The sequence below is a fragment of the Schistocerca cancellata genome, chromosome 8 (genome assembly GCF_023864275.1).
Source record: "Schistocerca cancellata isolate TAMUIC-IGC-003103 chromosome 8, iqSchCanc2.1, whole genome shotgun sequence".
Classification (NCBI taxonomy): domain Eukaryota; kingdom Metazoa; phylum Arthropoda; class Insecta; order Orthoptera; family Acrididae; genus Schistocerca; species Schistocerca cancellata.
In genome coordinates this window covers 411,531,769-411,557,318 of record NC_064633.1, presented here as the reverse complement: position 1 = coordinate 411,557,318, position 25,550 = coordinate 411,531,769, and the positions used below count along the sequence as shown (strand labels likewise).

The 25,550-nt window shown below is 40.2% G+C and overlaps 1 protein-coding gene across 2 annotated transcripts in view; it reads right to left on the bottom strand.

Moving 5' to 3' along the window:
- Positions 1 to 25,550, bottom strand: part of LOC126095095 (uncharacterized) — a 124,831-nt gene that overhangs the window by 7,280 nt on the left and 92,001 nt on the right. For both annotated transcript variants that reach the window (XM_049909789.1, XM_049909790.1), the window contains exon 6: positions 9,078 to 9,399. In XM_049909789.1, coding sequence (XP_049765746.1) covers positions 9,078 to 9,399 — 322 coding nt within the window. The remainder of the gene's footprint in view (positions 1 to 9,077; positions 9,400 to 25,550) is intronic.

Below are 25,550 nucleotides of genomic sequence, written 5' to 3'. Positions count from 1 at the left end.
ACATGCCAGAAAAAATACTTGCCAAGCCTTTTCCTCAGACCTTTATCTAGTTTGCCACATAATAATCTCCTCTGTCTATTGAATGCCTTCTTTGCTACAGTAATGTGAGTTTTCACCTCCTGGTGGCACGTAAAGTCCTCAGTGATTGTACTTCCAAGATATTTAAATGCTCTTACTTGGTTAATAATAACTTGTTCCTTTTTAATATTTGCCAGTCTGCTTCCTTTGCCAATCACCATACTCTTTCTTTTTGCTGTATTCTTTTTTGTCCTATATTCCACACAAACTTCTGTTACTCAGCATTTTATTTACGGTTCATTTACTTTCTGCCACTAATATCATGCCATCAACAAATCATATTCATTCTATTCTCTTTCCATCAATACACATTCATCTTTTTCCATCTAAGCCTTTCGCAATAATCTCTTCCAGGCATAAGTTGAACAACAAAGGGAAGAGGCAACAACCTTGTCTGACACCCCTTCCAATGCTGCTTCCTTTGATATTTCATTTCCAAACCTTATTCTTACTTTTTGTTGTAAATATAGAATCTGTACCAGGCGTTTCTCATTCCAATCTACTACTTTCCTCTTCAAAATATCCACTGGCTTTTCCTCTCTACCCCATTAAAAGTTTTTTCCAAATCAATAAAAACAACATAAATTTCTCCATGTTTCTCAGTATATTTCCCCCCTATGATTTTTAACAGGTCAGTAGCATCTGTTGCACCTTTTCTTCTTCTAAATCTGAACTGTTCCTATGAAATCCATCTATTCAACTGGCCAGAGAGTCTTCTGTTCAGCACTCTCAGCAATACTTTAGTTGCATGAGAAATTAAGAGCTCTGATAGTTGTATGGTCCTCACATTTTTTGGTATTTCTCTTTTTCTCAACTGGTATCATCTCTGCTGCAAGAAAGTCATCAGGCCACTCCCCTTTGTCGCACACTCCTTCCCCTATTTCCTAAATTCTACAGCACTTCTGCCAGCAAGTTATCGATTCCACGTGCCTTCCAACTCTTCATCTCCTTCAGTACCTTTCCTACTTCTGCTTCCAAGATGCTGTACTCCTTTCCATCTTACAGCACACATTCCTTCTCTTCAACCTAGATTTCACTTGGTATATGCTCCATCATATATTGACATTCTACATAATCTTGCCATCTGCTCAAACTCTCCTGTGGTTTTTCAGTTAATGTCCTATGTACTCTTTCTATTCCCATGTTAGTCTTCCTTCTTTTACTTTAAAAAACTATCTCCCTAACATATCTGTACATCATTTCATACTTTCCTCTCTCTCCATTTCTCCTTCATTCATCTTTCTCTTACATCTTCAGTTTCACATCTTAATTCATTATTCAATTTCCTGTACCTCTTTTTGTCTTCTTCATTTTCCACATTTTCCCAGTTTCTCCATGCTCTATCATTTTCAGCTTTTTTCCATTATCCGTTCTTTCTTGATATTTTTGGACACCCTAATTTGTAATACTTCTTGGGCAGAGCCCATTGAGTTCTTCCTTCATTTTTATCCACTGGTCTTTTACTCTTTCTTCAACTCTACCTCTTTCCCATTTTTCCATGAACCTGCTTTCAACTCTGAGGCCTTACTTACCTCCTTGAGTATCTCTAGTTTAATCTTACTTTTGCTTCATTCATCACCTGTAATGTGAGTTAAAAACTTGGAGACATGCTCTGTCTACTGATATGTCTCTCTTTTCTGTATGTCTTGTAGTTTCCACACACCTACCTTCTGAACCCCCAGAGATACTTATCAATAACCCTATATAGCAATCAAAAATACAGAACTAACAAGTAACTAATAGCATTAGACTGTACTATATAAGGAGGCGGGAGATCCATAACAATGCAAAGGAAGTGACAACTTAGTCGCAGAACTGCATTTACAGACAGTACTGAAAAATGCATAAGGACAACATAAGGCAATCAAAATCATGACCTGCAGTACGGAATAGGGATCTCTCTGATAAAAATTACACCTTTATGGTGTGCCGAAATCCATCAGTACTGTATAAAATATTTATCGTTTCCTGCGTGTGGTTGGTAGGTAAGGAATTAAACTAAACTCTGCCCAAAAAGGCCATGAAGGCACAACGGTACCGACCAGCCACCATGTCATCCTCAACCCACAGGTATCACTGGATGCGGATGTGGAAGGGCTTGTAGTCAGCACACCACTCTCCTGGCCATATGTCAGTTTATGGCACTGATTGAGTAAGGAAGATAAACAAAATTTTAACAAGTTAGAGTACAAAGAAACTGGTAAAGGAAACGGACAAGAAAGATATCGAATTAAATATTAAAACACTTAAGAGCAAGGATATGTGGCTGTAATCAAAATTAAGAACAGTGCATATCAATATACACATTATAATTCTGCACAAAGTCACAAATTCAGTTTCTTCTTTCAGGTCAACAAGATTTTACACAGATGGAAGTAATCATCAGTTAGGCCACATTATAAAATATGAAAACATGTTGTTGTTGTCTCCCCAGCCTGAAGACTAGTTCCATGCAGTTATATACGCTAATCTATACTCTGCAAGTCTCTACATCTTTGCATAACTATTGCAACCAACATTCCATTTGAACCAGCTTACCGTAATCAAGCCTTGGCCTCTGTCTACAGTTTCTCTCTCCACACTGCCTCTGTTACTAAACTGACTGTCCCTGTGTGCCATAGGATGGGTCCTATCAACCAACACTTTTTTTAAATCAAGTTGTGTCATAAATTTATTTTCTCCCTAAAGCAATTCAATACCTCTGCATTGGTTATTCAATCTAAACATCTAATCTTCAAAATTCTTCAGCAGGACCAAATTACAAAAGTTTCTGTTCTCTGTGTGTCGGTACCACTTACTGGTAATGTTTCACTTTCCTACATGGCTACACTTCAGATGAATACTTTCAGAAAAGACTTCCTAGTACTTCAATTTAAATTTAAATTAGATGTTAAAATATCCTCTTTACTACTGCCTTTGTCAGCTATTTTGCTCCCAAAATAGCAAATCTTTTCTGCTACTTTCAATAACGCATCTCACTTCCTAATCTAATTCCCTTAGCATGATCAGATTCAATCTGACCACTATCCATTATCCTTGTTTTACTTCCATTGATATTAAGCTTATAATGTATTTTCAAGACATTAGCCATTCCTTTCAAGTGATCTTTGAGTCCTTTGCTATCTCTAACAGAATTCATCGGCTAACCTTAAAGTTTTTATTACTTCTTTATGAAGTTTAATTCCCTCCAGATTTCTCTTGCTTTCCTTTACTCCTTGCTCAATGTACAGACCAAATAAGATGGGGGGTTAGACTATAATTCTCTTTCACTCCCTGCCCAACTACTGCCTACCTTTCATGTGCTTCAACCCATTTATCTGGTTTCTATATATGCCAAATAACTTTTCTGCCCCTGTATTTTATTGCTGCTACCTCCAGAATTTCAAACTGTGTTCATTTCAGCATTATCAAAATGCTGTAAAAGTAGTTTTGAATTTTTTCAGTCTATTTTCTAAGATTAAGTAATGCAAAGTTCAAGTTATGATAACAATACAGAAACCGTAGATTGCTACTCACCAAATAGAGGAGGCGTTGACTGGCAGACAAGCACAATGAAAAGAATGCTACAAATTTTTATCTCTGACAATGCCCTTTATCAGAAGTAGAAAACTCGCACGCATTCATGTAAGCACAACTCACACACACATGGCCACTGTCATTTCCAGGCACTAAAATTACACATAGTGTCAGTACTGTCTCACATGTTTCAAGATTCTTACAAACCAAAATAGATTTTTCTAAAATTTGGAATCCACCAGCCTTGCAATTCTTCTGTAAATAATTTGTTTAGTACTTTGTCTATTGGCTTATTTAACTGACGGTTCAGAAATATTCTCACCTGTCAGCACCTGCCTTCTTTGGAATTGGCATTGTTATATTCTTCTGAAGCATGTAGGTACTTCATCTGTCTCATATATCTTGCATACTAGGTGTAATAGTTTCATCATAGCTGGTTCTGCCAAGGGTTTTAATAATTCTGAGTGGATGTTGTCTGCGCCTTGTACTTTGTTTCATCTTGTGTTTTTCAGTGCTCTGTCAAATTATCCTTGTAGTATGAAATCTCCATTATCATCATCCACTTTCCCTTACCCTACCATTATTTTGCAGCATCTGCCTCTCTCATAGTCATGCACTTGAAAGGCCACCACCACACAGGCACATCACTAGCCAGGCACCTTCTGAACTCTGAGCAACAGCCTCCAGAAGACATTCACTACTCAGGACTATCTACTGCTTCTTTCCCACGTCTACTGGTGCATCACATCCTTCTGCAAATAGTGTTACCAGCCACCAGAGAGATTTCTATCAACCGTGGACTACCTTGGTTCCACCAAATACAGGTGTGGATGGAGATCCTTCTGCCAACAGGCACAAAAGACAATGCACCATCTGCACTCACTCAGTTACTGCCATTCCTGCAATTTTACAGTTCCCACAGTTGCACAGTTCCAGCAGTTGCACAGTTCCAACACCTGCACAGTTCCTGCAGTTCCATTCGGAAGACTACAGTTCCAGTTTAGCAGCCACTATTTATAGAGCAATAGGAACAATTAACTATGAGTGTCTGCATTATACTTTCAGTCATAGTGACTACGTCATAGACTGCCAGAGACAGCAAAATATTCAGATTTAACTTTATTAAGTAAAGGACATCAAGTGTCACATGTCAAACTATTACCAAAGTTAGATACAGTTATGTAACATCACTGTGAATAAATGTTATTGATTATTCTTATTGTGTTACCACTTTCTGTTCTAGTGCCAACCTGTCAAGCAAGTGTATAATTAGATATTACCAGCATGCACTGTGCCATCTTATACAAAACCACAGTGGGAATACATTTCTGCTACTGTGGATGTTTGGGCTTAATTGATAGTAACACTCAGTTACACCAACCAATTGCTCTGCACCTTTACATTTTTCCTCTAGCCATTCCCGCTTTCCGATTTTGCACTTTCTGTCACTCTCATGCTTTAGATGTTGTTCATGTTTTAGATGTTGTATTCCCTTTTGTCTGCTTCATGTACAGCATTTTCAAACTTTCTTCTTTTACCAATTGAAGTTAACACCCATTGGTTGTCCAAACTTTCTACTGATCATGGTCCTTTTTCCTATTTTATCCCTTCACTATTTCATCTCTCAGAGCTAGCCATTCAACTTATATTGCATTCCTTTGCCCTGTTTCAGGCAATAGCTGCCTAATGCTCCCCACTCTCAAAAATCCTGATTCTATCAAATTATCCACATCACATCATCTTAATTTTTTCCTACTTGTAACCTTCAGTTTTAATCAGCAGTTCATAGCCAATTAACTATGGTCAGTGTCCATATCTGCTGTTGGAAATATTTTGCAGTTTAAAATCTGGTTATCTTTGTCTTACCGTTATATAATCTATTTGAAACCTTCCAGTATTACCAGGTCTCTTCCATGTGTACAGTCTCCTTTAGGATACTTAAATCATGTGCCTGTAGTGATTCAGTTGTGCTACATGGTGACTTTTCCTTTCATATCTTTCCTCCATTTCTTGTTCTTCTACTATTTTTCATTTTCATTAGCTTTTTTTCCTATCTATTATATTCCAGTCTCGTATCAAAATTCAATTTTTATCTCCCTTTAATGTACTGAATAATTTCTTACATCTCATAACACATTTTTCAAATTTTTCTTCAACTAGGGAGCTGGTAGGCGTATACAATTATACTATTGTGTTGGATCTTGGCTTTGCTTTGTGGCTATCTTGGCTATGATAACACATTTGCCATGGAGTTCACAGTAGTCCACCTGTGTCTCTGTTTCCTTGTTCACTATTACCCCTGTTCTCACATTATACCTGTGGGGACCACAGCTCACATGTTGCTCCACAATATCCAATGGAAATGTAGCAAACGACCAACACCAGAATCATAGTGCTCTCCGTGCATGTCGGGTAGACCGCTACCTGCCATGGCACCAGCATCAACATTTGTGCAGTTGTCGGACCCACATTATGTGAAAGTAACAGCAGGACAATAATGGTGCACATGATAGCAGCCATTTATTTTGTTGTTCTGCAGACCAGTAAATAGGCTTATCTTTGGGTGAATTATACCATTTATTAACTAACTGCACCAGCAACAATTGATACAGCAGCAGCAGCGGCTATTGTGCTAGAACAGTGATAGCTTATGGAAAAGACAGCTGCATGGCAACACTGACACCAGGAGCAGCTATGTACATGGTGGGAAGCAGAGGATCCTGTTGTGCAACTAAGAGCTGCCACAGTCATGCAGCCCAAAAAATGAATGTCCATTCACTCTGGGATCGCCTGCTGGCCACCCAACAGAGACCGACGCCAGTTCTACCAGTGGCCTGGGCATTTGATCCTGCCTGCAGCCTCAAATTCAAAGAGTCTTATTACCTACCAGCTGTCCTAGAAACACAAGTGAACAACGTGGCATTTTAAGCACCAACCCTCAAGACGATCATCCCTCACTGTGGTTCATGCACATTCAAATAATTTTTTTCACAGCTGGGATAGTGCTACCAGCTGTCCTAGAAACGCAAGTGAACAACATGGCATTTTAAGCACCAACCCTCAAGACGATCATCCCTCACTGTGGTTCATGCACATTCAAATCATTTTTTTCACAGCCAGGATAGTGCAAGACTCCACCAAATACTCATATATGGTAGCATTATTGGACACTTGCTCCTCCAGCAAGGTCAGCAATGTTACTAAAAACCCGTCCGCCTCCAGAAAGTAAAACAGACAAGCTCATTCGACAGCTTTCCTTTTCTAGCACACAATGCTTAGGACAATTGTTGCACAGGGAGGAACCTGACAACAGGAAGTCATTATGGATCCTTCCACGACTCTGCATCCTGCCGAGCCCAGACATCCTGGATCCATACCTACGACCCATATGGATTTCTCACTTGCCAGAGACACGCTGCACCCTGCTCTCGATAACACAAGAACTTGAGCAAGCTTTCAGTGATCATGGACGCATTAACTGAGGCCACCACTCCACAAGTGCTTACTATAACACCCACCAAAGTCAGTCTGAAAGACATCACCTGGTGTTTTGGTGAGTTGATGCAGCACATCATATCCCTTGTTGTATACAAATGATGGAACTTCACGTCATCACACAGGTGATACTGTCTGTACTTCTCACCTTTGCCAGACCGGAACAGGTGTTTCTATCACCATCATTTTAGCAATAGAGCATGTAGGTGCAAATCACTATGTTCCAGGTGAGAAACGTGAATGGCGGTTTTCCACACCTGGAGGGCAAATCTGCTACAAGCACCAGCCTGCATAACTATCATAATACTTGACGGTAACAAACAGGACCACTAAGAGGCAGTTTCAAATTGATACTGGCTTGGAAATGTGGGCAACTGTGACCATAAGCAAACTATGACTTAACTGCTGCAAATGGTTTGCTCATAGCTACATTTAAGCTTGTGACTAAATGTTTATATTGATTTATGAAGGTTTTTCGAGTGGCGATTCACTGACGCAGACATGAGTTGCATTATCACCAGGCTAGATTTCCTGTTCTCCTATGGTCTCATTCTGGATGTGATGAGTCCTTTTGTTCTGGATCGGGTCATGTCATTGGAGGTTGAATGCCAGGCCACACAGTGAAGCAATCAATCAGTACAGTTCCTCACCATGCCACCACCACTGACACGCATGCTAAATCAGTTTCCAATGGTCAGCCAGCTGCAATCATCACCCCACCACTCAACAGTGCAGCACATCAGGACAAACGCACTTGACAAATTCCGCATCACAAAAACAAAATTTGACACAATGATGCAAGCAGGCACGACACTTTCAGAAAGCAACTAGGCTTCTCCGCTGCATCTGGTATCACACTTCGGGATAAATATGAGTATTCAAAAAGGACATTTTTATCCTGGAAGAAGGTGATGGGAGATTCACGTTGCCATTTCATGAATGTCTTGAAAGCTACTGTTCAAATGCATTGGAATTCTAATTCTGGTGACCCTGTATATATACTCTTGTCATGTACATTGTGGTTAATAACTTATACTGTCAACTATGCAACCAAAATTAAATGCAAAACACTTAGCAGAAAGTGGGCAGAACACTGCACTTGAACACCAAATCCTCAAACACCACTGTGCCAGTTCTGTTTTCAATATACTTCCAGCAGGAATAAAAAAGCATAGGTGATAAAACTTTGGATTTTCAACACTACATTGAGATACTTAATTTTACCATCCACTCTTAGAGCTTTAGTTTAAGAATTTGCTGCACTGTACTACTAATGTACATCATACTTGTGTACAATTGTAAATATCTCTTTTGTGTGTTTTGCTAATTAATTAGCATTCTATGGTCTACTTAGGGACTCAATCAACAACCAAACAGCTTTGCTTTAGACAGATCCATGAAACTGGCAGGCAGCAGGGGATGTAAAATATGATCATGATTACAACAAAAGGACATTACTTTCCAGATAATGCTTTTCCACTTCTTTCCCCTCCCTCTCCCACAGGCTGCATTATTCATGCTCTGGTTGAAAAAGTGTATAAAAGATTATGGGGGGAAGAGTGCATAAAAGATTACGGAAAGAGCACATAAAAATTGTATAACTGCATAATTCTCATCCAATTACATCATATGTAGGCATTATGGTTTTCACCGAACTCATTGATAAAGAATGAAATTTTGTACAATAAAAGTAATAACAGCTTACAGTACATGAAATGAGTCAGCTTACTCTCCAAAATCATTGAAAAGAAAACTGTAACTTATGTTTACAGAAAATTATCAGTAATTTACTATGGTGTGCTGGAGTCTTGACACTGTCCAGTCATTTATTCATAGTACTGCCTAGTCTTCTAAACAGTCACTAATCACCCAGACCAGGATTACCTTTATATTTTCAATAACTGAGACTCAAAACTTCTATATTTTCCCTCAGCATCTTGATTATGTGTTATAATAATAGAGTAATGAGAAAAGAAAATTGTACTCACTTGCACCTGTAGCACGGAAATGAAGTTCTTCATCCTCTGGGCGGTAAAATGCCCTTTGCTGTGGACTACGAGGTGGTAACAGAGGAGGAGGAGGAGGAGGAGGAGGAGGTGGAGGTGGAGGTGGAGGAGGAACAGATGGGCTTGAATCTGCAGGAGCCACTAGATGTGTCTGAGCAGGACTATGAGAAACTGATGGTGCCAAGTGGAGTTGGCCCCATGTTCGTAGTTCTGATACTTGTACTTGTTGTTGTCGCATCAAGTTCCGAAGTTCCTCATTTTCCTGCTGAAGCCGCTGCACTGTGGCACGTATTTCTTCAAAATCCTACAGTAAAAGCAAAGTGAATAGATTTCCAAAATATATACATTACAGAATGAAAGTTAGGCATTTCTTCGTTAAGACAAGATAAACTTTGTAAATGACCTATGCAAAATAACTGGAAAATTCATGAATTTATTTCACCAAAATGCGTAAAAAATGAACATCTTAATTTAATTTTTTGTGAAGTTATAATTCTTATTTGAAACACAATGTAAACTCTCTGTCAAGACACTGAAATGTTTCATAACCAATGTGCACCTCACCTTCCACATAGTAATGTAATGTAATGCCTAATGCCTGTGAGATATGAAACATGTAAAGCACTAGGGATACTGTAGTGCATGTGGATTTCATACATTTTGTAGCCAATGTCCTATGGACATGTTACTGAATGCTGTATCAGGCTATGCATCTCAGTGTATGTAATTTGCAGGTAAAATAAGTCACCAATGAAGACTCGTTTTCTACCAGAGTGATCAACAGAGACAAAGCAGTGGATCCAAGGGTTCTGACTGTAGGAGTCTACAAGTCTTCCATCAGGGATCTTTTACTGGAGATACTTGCACAGATGTTTTCCATTCACAATGTTACTGTGAAGTGAGAACTGTCAGAACAATAATAAATCCCGTCAGAGTTTGACATCAGGAATAGAGCATCAATGCTCAGTTGTCTGCAAAAATGGATAAAAGGTTAAATGAATTTAAAAGGCTTTTCAACCACCCACTCTGCTACATGATAATGAATAAGAGAAAGAAAAGCAGAGGCTGTGGCTTAGCTGCCATTTGTGGGATCTATTTCTCCCAAGATCAGCAGGATTCTCAACAAGCTTAACATTAAGTGTATGCTCTGTCCACCTGTGAAAATACAAGGACTATCATGAAATAAGGGATATGAGAGATATCGTCATTGAAGCAGAAACAGACTTCAGAAGACAAAAGACTAGGGAAATGTTTCTGAAGGTGAAGTACCCCTGCAAAGGTCACCAGGCCAAGCAGAAATTTGTCAAAGATTCCCGTGATAAGATCCTGATGAATGATTCCCATGATAAGATCCTGACAAATTATAACAATACAGCTGAGAGATGGAAAGAGTACTTTCGACAGCTGCTAAATGTTGATGAACCTGAACTGCGCAGTTTGATTTCCAGTACCCAAATACAACCAATCCAGATTATCCCCCACCTACCCTGGATGAGATAAAATCAGAATCAGATACCTTAAGCAGAAGACTCCAGGTGAAGATTGAATACAGGCTGAAATGATCCAGGCAGGAGGAGAGAAACTTGTAGAAAGAATGCACCGACTGATACAGGCAATTAGGACCAAAGGAGAACTACCAGCACAGTGGAAAACAGCTCTGATTTGTCCAATGCACAAGAAGCGCGACAAACTGAAATGTGACAACTATCGAAGAATCGTCCTTTTTAACATCTGCTATAAGATCCTGTCCAATTGCCTCATACACAGAATTCAGCCAGTGGTAGAATCGGTGATTGGGGAGTTCCAGGGAGGTTTCCAGCCAGGGCGGTCAACAGTAGATCACATCGTCAATCTCTGGCAGCTCACTGAGAAACTGGGTGAATATGGTAAAGATTTGCATATTTTATTCATTGACTTTAATGAGGCCTATGAATGTATACATTGCAAGAGCCTTCTCAGCTGTTTAAGGGGATTTGGCATGGCAGAGAAACTCATCAATCTGATAAAGATCTGTCTGTGGGAAACGTGCGCAAAAGTGAAGATGGGAAATCGTGTAACTGAGGAATTTGAAATTGTGACAGCACTCAGGCAAGGAGATGGGTTGCCCCCTACCCCAGTCAAATTTGCCCTCAAGAAGATCGTACGCATGATCTTCCAAGAGAATGAAGGGATTGAAATTGAAGGAAAGAGACTGACATACTTGACCTATGCAGACGACATCTATTTACTCTCTAGGTTTGAAGAGGAGTTGGAGCAAATGACCACAGCATTAAAGGAGGCTGCCATCAAATCTGGGCTAAACATAAATGAAGCCAAGACAGGGTACCTCGTTATGACGCATGGTCAAAGTCGGACTGCTGGTCATCTACAATCACTGCAGGTGGGTGACCAGTCCTAAAGAGAGTGCATGAATTTAAATACCTAGGGCCACTTTTCACTGAGAACTTGTCATGTGAAGCAGAGATCAATGCCAGAATACAACCAGGAAACCGATCTTACCATGGCCTAGCACAATTGCTTCGGTCCAGATACCGCTCCAGATTCGACTATACAAAACCATGATCCAGCCTGTTGTTCTATATGGCTGTGAGCCATGGAGTATCCAGAAACGGGACTTACATAAGGTCCTCGTTTTTGAGAGAAAAGTGCTTCAGAAGACCTTCGGTCCGGTTCTGGATGCAAACACAGGGGAATGGAGGATCAGACACAACCAAGAGCTAGAGGAACTATACCAGCAGACCAACATAGCAGGAACTGTCAAATCCAAACAAATGCAGTGGGCCGCCCATGTGGCCCGAATGGAAGATCACAGATGGCCTTGGAAGGTCCTGGATTTCACACCTACAGAGAAAAAACACCAGGGAGATCCAAGAAAAGTTGGAGGGATCCTCCATGAAGATTTAAACCAAGAAGAAGAAGAAGAAGAAGAAGAATTGTGAAATGTGAAGGATGATCTTGGCTTATGAAAACCAGGAACTTATAATATACTTTGTCAATTTGGAATGCCATACACTAGCCAAATAACTAGGAAAGTGGACATCAGGTGCAAAGAACATCAGAGGCACACCTGGCTGAGAAAAACAATTAAATCAGCTATTGCCAAGCACTGTCTGGAACTTATCATTCTATGATCTATGAGAAAACAAGGGTTCTGGCACAGACTGATGGATGCTGGAACAGCATTATAAGAGAGTAAATAGAGATAAAGTGTCAAAACATCATATTCTCCACATTTACACAGCAAATGAATGCAGCATTAATATCTCATATTTTGTTATACTTGTGTTTTCATTTAATGAATAGTTCATTAGTTTGGCGGTAATTTTATTTAAATGTTGATTGCAAGTGCTATTAAAAAACTGTGCTAATTTAAAAGTGGTCAGTTGCATGTGTTGTCAGACACCACCTTTGTAAAAAATGCCAAAAGATACTTCTGACAAGCAGGCTTAAATGATTGTTTAAACTATTTTAACAACAATTCACTGTCATTTAACGTGAGTGCACTTGCGAAAGAATGCTGGCCTATTCTATTATGAACCAACTGTTACTTATATTTATTGTAAATGGTCTGAATGTAACTGAATGTTTATAACATTTCTTTTATTTAAATATTGTTATATTAATTTAGTGCAGGGAAGTGGTCAAGTGAGTCAAATCGTATCTGTAGAGCTTGAGAAGCATGGGTTCTTGATGGGCCAATGAGAGTTGGATCGTGGTGGAACACTGATGGAGTCCAGTGGAGACTGGGACTTCCTGAGTGGAACACTCATGGGAGTAATTCTGCACACTATGTGGTGACTTGTGAAAGAAGACAGATCTATCTAGAGTAATGTGTGCGATTCAGTCATATACACTCCTGGAAATGGAAAAAAGAACACATTGACACCGGTGTGTCAGACCCACCATACTTGCTCCGGACACTGCGAGAGGGCTGTACAAGCAATGATCACACGCACGGCACAGCGGACACACCAGGAACCGCGGTGTTGGCCGTCGAATGGCGCTAGCTGCGCAGCATTTGTGCACCGCCGCCGTCAGTGTCAGCCAGTTTGCCATGGCATACGGAGCTCCATCGCAGTCTTTAACACTGGTAGCATGCCGCGACAGCGTGGACGTGAACCGTATATGCAGTTGACGGACTTTGAGCGAGGGCGTATAGTGGCCATGCGGGAGGCCGGGTGGACGTACCGCCGAATTGCTCAACACGTGGGGCGTGAGGTCTCCACAGTACATCGATGTTGTCGCCAGTGGTCGGCGGAAGGTGCACGTGCCCGTCGACCTGGGACCGGACCGCAGCGACGCACGGATGCACGCCAAGACCGTAGGATCCTACGCAGTGCCGTAGGGGACCACACCGCCACTTCCCAGCAAATTAGGGACACTGTTGTTCCTGGGGTATCGGCGAGGACCATTCGCAACCGTCTCCATGAAGCTGGGCTACGGTCCCGCACACCGTTAGGCCGTCTCCCGCTCACGCCCCAACATCGTGCAGCCCGCCTCCAGTGGCGTCGCGACAGGCGTGAATGGAGGGACGAATGGAGACGTGTCGTCTTCAGCGATGAGAGTCGCTTCTGCCTTGGTGCCAATGATGGTCGTATGCGTGTTTGGCGCCGTGCAGGTGAGCGCCACAATCAGGACTGCATACGACCGAGGCACAAAGGGCCAACACCCGGCATCATGGTATGGGGAGCGATCTCCTACACTGGCCGTACACCACTGGTGATCGTCGAGGGGACACTGAATAGTGCACGGTACATCCAAACCGTCATCGAACCCATCGTTCTACCATTCCTAGACCGGCAAGGGAACTTGCTGTTCCAACAGGACAATGCACGTCCGCATGTATCCCGTGCCACCCAACGTGCTCTAGAAGGTGTAAGTCAACTACCCTGGCCAGCAAGATCTCCGGATCTGTCCCCCATTGAGCATGTTTGGGACTGGATGAAGCGTCGTCTCACGCGGTCTGCACGTCCAGCACGAACGCTGGTCCAACTGAGGCGCCAGGTGGAAATGGCATGGCAAGCCGTTCCACAGGATTACATCCAGCATCTCTACGATCGTCTCCATGGGAGAATAGCAGCCTGCATTGCTGCGAAAGGTGGATATACACTGTACTAGTGCCGACATTGTGCATGCTCTGTTGCCTGTGTCTATGTGCCTGTGGTTCTGTCAGTGTGATCATGTGATGTATCTGACCCCAGGAATGTGTCAATAAAATTTCCCCTTCCTGGGACAATGAATTCACGGTGTTCTTATTTCAATTTCCAGGAGTGTAGATGATTGTTTCTAGGTGGTGAATGGCTGTTATAATACTCTAACTTTTGAAGGGAATTTATATTTCGAGAGGTCGGAATGTGCTCCAGAGCAGGACTCTGATTTTTGCCACTTGATTTATGGAACTGAGAATAGACTGAGTATGGATTACTACTCTTTGTATCATGTGTGTTAATTGGTGGATCATTACATGAAACTCTGAACTGTTTTGAGCTGGTGAATATTTTATGTATTGTGATTGCAAAATGGACTTAGTTTTTGCATAACTTTGGTGACTACTTAGTCTGGAGAATTTGCTAACATTCTCACAACGATCTCAACATAACTTTAATGCCTTTGATAAAGCTAATTTCTGCATGTATTTTAACTGAACATCGTAGGACCACTTCCTGTTTGAGATGTCCTTTCTTGGATAAAAATTATTCAACATAATTTTGTTGTCTACATCAGTTACAGACATGAAAACAGAATCCTTTTTATTAAATTATTCATTCATCTTTTATTTTATATTTCTGTGTATTTTATTAACTCACAATTCTAGCCAATGCGTAGACTGCAGAATCACAGCTACAGGGTATTATTTGCAGCAAATTAGCTGTGAGGCTTGAAATCAGACATGCACAGTTTGACCCTATGACTGCATCGAGCTATTCTTTTTCAAGTGGAACCATGCATAGACCAAGTACCTGAAGTACGAGTAAAAACACAACTGGTTTGCTCCTATGGAATGCTGTTTGGAAGAGCAACTATTCTGCAGTAACTGTTAGGTACCATTGCAGAGAGCTGATAAAGAGAGTTGCATTATTGAAAAATTGTCCAAGCACAATGCTGATATCCAGCAGAACACCCAGCATCTCAAGATGTTAACCCAGTCATCATTTGGACAAGAGTAAGGAGTTAACCAATATGTATCAATAAACTCCAAAGAGTGCTGTATGGACCAATCAACTTTTACTGTAACTCTGATGAATTTACTGCTCTTTGACATTCAGTTTGATTTAATAAGTTTAGTTATTTGCATAGGTATGATCAATATTTGATCAACTGCCTTCAAATGAAAGTTCTTTGTTCCATTAACCAAAATTTTCATGTTTTAAAAGTTGGTTCTGATCTAACATAATAAACATTTTTGGCTACAACATGAAATTGCTTGAAATTATACATCACTTCTCTTACCAATAATTTTAATTAGGTTTGTTCCTATCAGGTGTCATTGTAAGATTTAAGTTTTTCTTTCACATTCCCTTATAAAAAATTATGCCAAATCTTGCTGACATATATTGAAAGTTAGAACCACATTGTATTTGTAGTGAGATAATAGGTCTTGTGGGGTATAACTTCCATGAAAGAACTGCTCCACTTGCTTTCTGATGCTTGAAAAAAATTAAATAAAAAGGAAAGAAACTGACTTCTGAAACAATTGTGCTATCTTAGTTGAAGCAAGAGGTGAAACTACCTTGATGTACATAGCCAGTTCTTCACAAAAGATTGTGTTTGAATTAATATGAATTAATTAAAATAACTATATGAATACACTGGTTACTTTCCATATGCATTGGCTCAACAAAATCTGATTCTGGATTCACATTCCTCAAATCAAATACAATTATCTATCTCATCTAAGAATAATATTCCACTCATTTTTATTTTGGAAGTTTTATGGTAAATTTTCTTTTTTATGCTTTAGTACACCTATCCTCTCGTCAAACTGGCTCAACAACATACCATAAACATGATCTGCATGCATACACCAGTACTCTGTGTTATGATAAACTACAACATGCATAAAATTGGCATTCACTTTAAATCAACAAAATGTAAAATATAAAATGGCTTTACTGACATGTTATGATGACTAATGGCAAAGTTGATGAAATCATTAGACTATTAGTCACTATGTGAAAAGAGACTGTTTCAGCTAAATAGTGACAGTGCATGACAGTCAGCACTAAGAAGTTAACACACAATGCGTGCCCCATATGTGGCATCAGTGTATTTGTTTGCAACAATGTCACGGTGCCCGCACTGAAGTCAACCATCTTACAATTTTAACCAATGTTGTGGTGTCACCGCCAGACACCACACTTGCTAGGTGGTAGCCTTTAAATCGGCCACAGTCCGTTAGTATATGTCGGACCCGCGTGTCGCCACTATCAGTGATTGCAGACCGAGCGCCGCCACACGGCAGGTCTAGAGAGACGTCCTAGCACTCGGCCCAGTTGTACAGCCGACTTTGCTAGCAATGGTTCACTGACAAATTACGCTCTCATTTGCCAAGACGATAGTTAGCATAGCCTTCAGCTACATCATTTGCTACGACCTAGCAAGGCGCCATTATCATTTGCTATTTATCTTGTGATGCATGTACCGTCAGACTGATGTTCACCAATTATGAATTAAAGTTAAGTATTCCAGTAGTTACTTACGTTCTTTGCTACTATAAATTCCCTTAACTGTTCCAGACCTCACGCCAGCCTGCGTGAGCTTAAACGCGTGCCTTTCGGCTTCCTCTCATAGTGACTTGGCTGTCTTGCCAAGTCACAACAAATGTCTATGTCATTAATGTGTCTCTTAATTAAACAAACATTAGACCAGTTACTCTTGTTATTTATTGGTAAAGTAACATTAAAATAATCTATGAACATCAAGAGAAGAACTGACCTGCAGCTCTGGGTAAAATGACATTATCAAAAAGAAAAGTATGCCCACTAACGTTGTGGCTTTGGGAGGCTATATCTGCATGCAGACTCTGCAACAAATGTGGGACAGGTGAGTGTACTTCCTGACAGTACCACATTCCATTTGCAAATGAAATGTGGGAAGAATGATTGCTCAATGTCTCTGTGTGTGCTGCAATACACTTAATTTTGTCTTTGCGATCCATACATAACTTAAACATATGAGGCTGCTATTTTATACACCTAGATTTCTCAGTTTCCACTAATGCTCGAAACTTTGAAAGTAGGCTTTTGCAGAATGGCTGCCAAGTGAGGCAAGCAGGTATAGCTCGTCAACAAAAAGTAGTTACTTAAGAATAAACAGTATCTAATTAAAATTAATTTTGTTTTGCGTACTTGCTGTAGAATCTATTCTTGTTAAACAAATTAATATTTAACATTTCTGCAGTGCCTTTTCTTAAAAACAACTTGTGTTATTTGTTATTCTGATAGATGTGACACAGACTGAAATTTTGCATCTTATAAACATTAAGAATTCTATTGAAATTTTCTTAATAGTACTTTTTTTTTGAGAAAAAGGCATCTACTCATTTCATTAATCTAGTCTCACCATAAACGTGCAGTTTAATGTTTCTAAATGGTATTTCTGAAGACGTTACTAATACTACAGGGTTATTACAAATGATTGAAGCGATTTCACAGCTCTACAATAACTTTATTATTTGAGATATTTTCACAATGCTTTGCACACACATACAAAAACTCAAAAAGTTTTTTTAGGCATTCACAAATGTTCGATATGTGCCCCTTTAGTGATTCGGCAGACATCAAGCCGATAATCAAGTTCCTCCCACAATCGGCGCAGCATGTCCCCATCAATAAGTTCGAAAGCATCGTTGATGCGAGCTCGCAGTTCTGGCACGTTTCTTGGTAGAGGAGGTTTAAACACTGAATCTTTCACATAACTCCACAGAAAGAAATCGCATGGGGTTGGGAGAGCGTGGAGGCCGTGACATGAATTGCTGATCATGATCTCCACCACGACCGATCCATCGGTTTTCCAATCTCCTGTTTAAGAAATGCTGAACATCATGATGGAAGTGCGGTGGAGCACCATCCTGTTGAAAGATGAAGTCGGCGCTGTCGGTCTCCAGTTCTGGCACGAGCCAATTTTCCGCGGGCTACGCGTGAAACTTGCCTGCACGTGTTCAACCGTTTCTTCGCTCACTGCAGGCCGACCCGTTGATTTCCCCTTACAGAGGCATCCAGAAGCTTTAAACTGCGCATACCATCGCCGAATGGAGTTAGCAGTTGGTGGATCTTTGTTGAACTTCGTCCTGAAGTGTCGTTGCACTGTTATGACTGACTGATGTAAGTGCATTTCAAGCACGACATACGCTTTCTCGGCTCCTGTCGCCATTTTGTCTCACTGTGCTCTCGAGCGCTCTGACGGCAGAAAACTGAAGTGCGGCTTCAGCCGAACAAAACTTTATGAGTTTTTCTATGTATCTGTAGTGTGTCGTGACCATATGTCAATGAATGGTGCTACAGTGAATTTATGAAATCGCTTCAATCATTTGTAATAGCCCTGTATAGATGTGACATAGACCTAAATTTTCTTAGTTGTTAACCAAACTATCATGGGAATGCAAATTCTCTCAAAACAAAGCAACTACTAATTCATCCTTCTATCATTATATCTCTAAATTAGGACAGAAACAGGGGCAACAGCATAAAAAGTGTTAGTGTCATTTTTGTTTATATACAGCCACACTCAAATCCTTGACAAACTTAATTCTCCAATCTAAATTCCTTTGACCATGAAAGAGAAATGTGGGAGCTGTCTCAGGGTAGTGAGCAGGGGGATTTCTTGCCAATCTTGAAAGAAATATTTTCATGGGGGGGGGGGGGGGGGTTAATACAGTGGGAAGAACACCGGAAAAACTGAGAGCTTCTCCCCCGGAGCTGTACAGTACGCAACAAGAACATTTTGACTGAGGAGCAGGAGGGAAAACCTGTGCCGTTGAGGCGCAGTTGGAGGAAGCAAGGAAGGAATTGATCAGGAGGGAAACAGAGGGGAGAAGGATAGTCGTGAAATGCCAGTTGGCAGAGATGCAGAAACAAAGAGAATGTTATTTGATAGTTTCATTATAAACAGTAGCAGCTTTCAGTCACTGTAAGAGGAAAGTGGAGAAGAACTCAGGTAAGAATAAGAGCAGGAAATGTGCAGCATAATTCAACTGTAATCAGGTAGCCTAGGTGTGTCAAATGTTAGGAAGAAGAATGCACTGCTGCTAGGGTAGCAGCCATGGGTGAGTCATAGGATCTCAGTTAACAGGAAAGCTGCCAGACATCTTAAATTTCTATCACAGGCACAAAAGATTTCAGGAGGTGCTGATTGCTAGAAAAGAGTCATTTAATGACAAAATAATGTACAATGCAGAGAAAACAAGTAAAGTGGTTTGAGATTTCATTAAACAGGAAGCAGGGAGAGAGAAACAGCAGCAAAACAACATACTGATAAGGGAGGGGGATAAAGTAACAAATTATCTGTACTGCCTAGCAAACTATGTGAATTAAATCATTAAAACAAAGACACTTTCATTGCGGCAAGATCCTTTCATGAAATTTCAATCACCAACTTTCTCCTCTAAATGCTAAAATACTTTATTGCCACCCTCCTATATTGGGAGAAAAGGCCAATGAAATAAAATAAGAACTTGCATGGAAAGATTTAAGTGTTTTCGGGAGTGGAACTGGAGAGAAATAGTGTGCAGGTGCTTCGATGAACCTTCTGCCAGGTACTTGACTGTGAATTGCAGAGTAGTCATAATATCATGAAAAGGATAGCTACTACTCACAATGTAGTGGAGATGCTGAGTCACAGATAGGCACAACAAAAAGACTGCCAGAAAGTGATCTTTCGGCTAACAAGGCCTTTGACAGAAATAGACCTATAGACCTCAGTAGCCAAAGACTACTGCTGTGTGTGTGTGTGTGTGTGTGTGTGTGTGTGTGTGTCTGTGTGTGTGTGTCAGCATCTCTGCTATATGGAAACTAGCATCTATCTTTTCATAATATTGTTACATTCCATCCTGTATTTTCCACTGTTTGATTTTACAGAGTAGTTATATAGATGTAGATGTATTATTGTCTGTGGAAATGTCAACAGTGGAAATATCTCCATCAGCCAGAAAAGACAGTTCCCCAGCCATACATTAAAATAATTTACTATGGAACAATTTACCACTGTCTTAACTATGGGATTGAATAATGAAGCTGTGCAGCTGTGATCAACTTAAAAAGAATATTACTTCGAAGACTGGAAATAACAGCCAATCAGCTGCAAAATATAGGTTTATTAAACCTTGACCATGGTTTCAACAGTTTTATAACTGTCTTCTTCAGAAAGTATTGTAAGTAGAATCACATTATCCCTATCCACTTTGGGAGTCATTGACTGACTAGTGCACGTGTGTGTGTCATCCACTTAATCACCATTAAAAATACATGATTTAAAAGTAGTAGCTCTCTGCTGCAGAGATTTGTCCTATTACTTTTTAATATACATCACACATGTGACATAGAATCCAGCAACATAGAGTGTGCCACTTGACAGATTTGTGTATATATGTATCCAATGGATCCATTGTCGAATGTTTGATATTTTAAAAAGTTTTAATACAGACCTCTACAATAGAAAGCTACTACTTTTAAATCAGGTATTTTAAATGGAGATGGTGGATGACCTGCACATCTACTAGGCAGAGTCAACAATTCCCACAATGGATATAGATAATGTGATTCTATGTAACATACTTTCTGAAGAAGATGGTTTGAAAACTGTTGAAATCATGTTCAGCATTTAATAAACCAGTATTATGCAACTGGCTGAATGTTATTTCTGATCAACTGAAGCTCTATCAAGTGCAGCCATGTTCAAAATCTTAAGAATGTTAATTGTTACAGAAATGAGCAACAATACTTATAGATGGGATAGGCTATGGGGAATCAAATTACAATGAAATCCAGACCTTTAGCTGCTTACAGGCATTGATAAATATCAAAGGGTACAGTTTAAAATGTGTGCCCTGGCTGGGACTCAAACCTGGGATCTCCTGCTTATATGGCAGATGCTCTATCCATCTGAGCCACTGAGGACACAGAGGATAATGCGACTGCAAGGATTTATCTCTGTCATGCTCCCTGTGAGGCCCACACTTCCAACTTACTGTCCACACACTACATTTGTAGTGCCCCTGCCCACTATACTCATTACTCGCGGCAGTCAATCTACTGATTCCTGTAAGAGTTTGGGCAATGTGAGTGCATCCGCAATGAAGAAGATCATTGGCCGGTAAGTCTTATCTACAGAGTTGTCAAAAAGTCTCTCCGCAGTGCCATATGATTGTTAGCCGCGTGTGCCATATGATTGTTTGCCTGCCTGGGTTACTTCCCTTCAAGTGGACTCTCCCTACATTCCACTGTTTCGTTTATCTCAGCCAGCGTCAGTAGTGTCATTGGGGTGTGTCATTACATGTTGACGTGAACGTTTATGTTTAGTTCCTTTGTTCGTTTGTTTCGTTTTTGTCAGTGTTAAAATTCTAACCATGGAAGAATGTGTGTTTTTAGTTGAACAAATCTTCAAAGCTGGTGGTAAATACACAGCTTCAGTTCATCAAACATTTAATTCAGTTTTCCCGGAGACAACACTCCCACATCGTGATACAGGAAATCGATGTTAGTGTCGGAGCAGCCCACACAGCTGTAAGGAAATAATTAGAACTTTTCCCATACAAAGTGACAGTCGTGCAAGAACTGAAAAATACTGGTCATGGCAAGAAGCTGCATCATTGTCAATGGTTCAAAAATTTCATTTCAACGAAATGGAAGGGATGTTCTTAATGAAACATTTTTCACTGATGAGGCATGGTTTCAATTATCGGGTACATGAACTCGCAAAATTCTCGTATGTGGAGTACTGCAAATCCATTGTGTATTCATGAGGAATCACTTCGTTCTGTGAAAATAGGAGTTTGGATTGCAATTTCTAGACATCGGATTGTGGGTTCCATATTTTTCAACGAAACAATAAATGCACAAGAATACTGCAGTGATTTTCATTTTGGTATATTCAGTGAGGCATACAGCACCCGCAGCTAACAATTATACGGCACTGTGGAGAGACTTTTTGAACACCCCATATATGAAGATGGTATCTGTTCTTTCAGACATGTCCAAAAGAACAGATAACATCTGTTCTTTCTTCCAAAAGAACAGATACCATCTTCACATAGGGAATCATGTCATGAAGTGTTTGAGCAACATTAATACTTAACAATATATTCTTTATACATATTTAAATTACGTATATTTATGTTCTTTATGAGTCAACCACAGGAAGTTATCAAGTGCAGTGATGTAGATTATCACAACACAAGAATAAAATATACCTACTTTCAGAAAAGAACACATTAAAAATGACCGTTTGAAGCCCCTTCACTGCTGGTTTGATTTGGTTTAACATACTACCAAACTATATAAGAGCATATAGGGGGGATTGATTTTTAACACTAAATTAATTTTTTTCTGATAGTAAAATGTTAATATTCATTCAACGAGCTGTAAGACACTGCTCGTGACATGACCCAGCATCATATCACCTGTACATGAATAAATGTAAAAACTAGATATAAAATACATCAGCTGTAGTATGTAACAAATTTTGTAAATGTAATTATTGTCATATTATCTTTCTAAGGCTTTTTATGCTGTTGATCATAAGATTCTACTAAATGGATTAAGGAGATAATCCTGGAAATCAGAAGTGTTGTGTCGCTAGCTTACAGAGTAATGCTTTTTTTTAGCTATTCATATTATCTTTCTAAGGCTTTTTATGCTGTTGATCACAAGATTTTACTAAATGGATTAAGGAGATCATGCTGGAAAGCAGAGGTGTTGTGTCGCTAGGTAGCTTATAGAGTAATGCTTTTTTTGAGCTACACACACACACACACACACACACACACACACACAGGTGCATACACTGACCTATGCCTCTACATGGCACCAGTTGGCTGCATAATGCTGCATTTTGGCAGCTGGACTAGGATGAGATGGTGTTGTGTCAGGAGGGGTGAGTAGGGGCAGAGAGAGGCAGGGAGAGGGGTTGGTGGTGGGTGGCTAACGGCTCAGAGGGAGGCAGCCAGTTTGTAGGCTAGTAATGTGACAGGGAGGGGTGGCAGGTGCATAGGTTACACATGAAATGAAGAGTTGTTAGATCCAGTGATGAGTGGCACACACTGAATGTGACATGGGGATGTAAAATGAGAGGGGGTGACAGGACAGAAGAAAGGGGTAACTGTTGGTGGAGAGTATGGGGGCAGCGGGTTATTGGAGACTGAGCCCAGGTCGATTAAGAGAGTGAAGGACCTGTTGCAAGAATGACTCCCATCTGCATAGTTCAGAGAAGGTGGAGGTGGAGGGAAAGATACAGGTAGCCCAGGTCGTGTTATGCTCACAGTACAAAGAATAGAGGTTGTGCAAACCTCAAATACAGCTAAACTTTTAGTGAAATATTTCACAGAACCAAAATGGGTTGATATAAGTATATCTCAAGGTAATGTGTAATTGCTGTCGTGGTCTTCAGTCTGAAGACTAGTTTGATGCAGCTCTCCAAGTCTGAAGACTGGCTTGATGCAGCTCTCCGTCCTATTCTAACATGTGGAAACCTCTTAATCTCGAAATAACTATTGCAACTCACATCCTTGTGAATCTGCTTACTGTATTCATTTCATTGTCTCCTTCTACAGTTTTTCCTCCACACCTCCCTCCAACACTAAACTGGTGACCCTTTGAGGTCTCAACCAATTGCTCCTTCTAGTCATGTTATGCCACAAATTTCTTTTCTCCCCAGTTCTATTCAGTACCTCCGCATTAGTAATAGGATCTACCCACCCAATCTTCAGCTTCTGTAACACCACATTTTGAAAGCTTCTATTCTCTTCTTTTCTAAACTCTTTGGCATCCAAGTTTCACTTATAAACATGGCTACACTCCATATAAATACTCTCAGAAAAGACTTCCTAACACTTAAATCTTTATTTGATATTAACAAATTTCCTTTCTTCTACATTTCATATCCTCTCTACTTTGGCATCATCAGTTATTTTGCTGCCCAAATAACGAAACTCATCTACTGTTTTACGTGTCTCATTTCCTAATTAATTCCTTCAGCCTCACCTGATTTAATTCTCCTCTTGCAAATCCTTTGCAGTCTCTGACAGAATTACAATGCCTTTAGCAAACCTTAAAGTTTTTATTTTGTCTCCCTGAACTTTAATACATACTCAAAAGTTTTCTTTGGTTTCATTTACTGCTTGCTCAGTGTACAGATTGAATAACATCAGGGACACACTACAACTCTGGCTCACTTACTTCTCAACTATTTCTTTCTTTTCACGCCCACTGATCCTAACTGCCATCTGATTTCCGAACAAGTTGCAAATAGCCTGTATTATACCCTTGATACCTTCAGAATTTCAAAGACAGTAATCCAGTCAACATTGTCAAAGCTTTCTATTCCAATCAACATTGTCAAAAGCTTTCTCTAAGTCTACAAATGCTATAAATGTAGGTTTGCCTTTCCTTAACCTATCTCCTGAAATAAGTCATTGGGTGAGTATTGCCTTGTGTGTTCTTACATTTCTTCAAAATCCAAATAATCTTCCCCAATGTCCGCTTCTACCAGTTTTTCTATTCTTCTGTAGCATTATGTGTTAGTATTATGCAGCCATGACTTATTAAACTGATAGTTTGGTAATATTTGCACCTGTCAGCACCTACTTTCTTTGTACTTTGAATTATTACATTCTTTTTCAGATCTGGGGGTATTATGCCTGTCTCATGCATCTCGCACACCAGATGGAAGAGTTTTGTCATGGCTTGCTCTCCCAAGACTGTTAATAGTTCTGATGAAATGCCGTCTACTTGCAGGGTCTTGTTTTGACTTAGGTCTTTCAGTGATTTATCAAATTCTTCTCTCAGTATAAATATTATGAAAAGGAAAGTTGCCATTCACTATATAGGGGAGATGCTGAGTTGCAGATAGGCACAACAAAAAGACTATCACAATTAAAGCTTTCGGCCATTGAGGGCCTTTGACAACAACAGGTGACAGACACACATACATACACACATATACTCATGCAAACACAACTCACACACATGACTTCTGTCTCAGGCAACTGAAACCACACTGTGAACAGCAGCACCAGTGCATGATAGGAATAGCGGCTGGGTGAGGGTAAGGAGGAGGCTGGGGTGGGGAAGGGGAGGGATAGTATGTGGTGGGGGAGGTGGACATTGAAGAGCTGCAGGTTAGACGGAGGGCAGGGGAAAGCTGGGGGGAGGGGGGAAAGTACCTGACAAAAATAAATATAAAAAGACTGGGTGTGATGGTGGATTGATGGCTGTGTAGTGCTGGAATGGGAGAAGGGAAGGG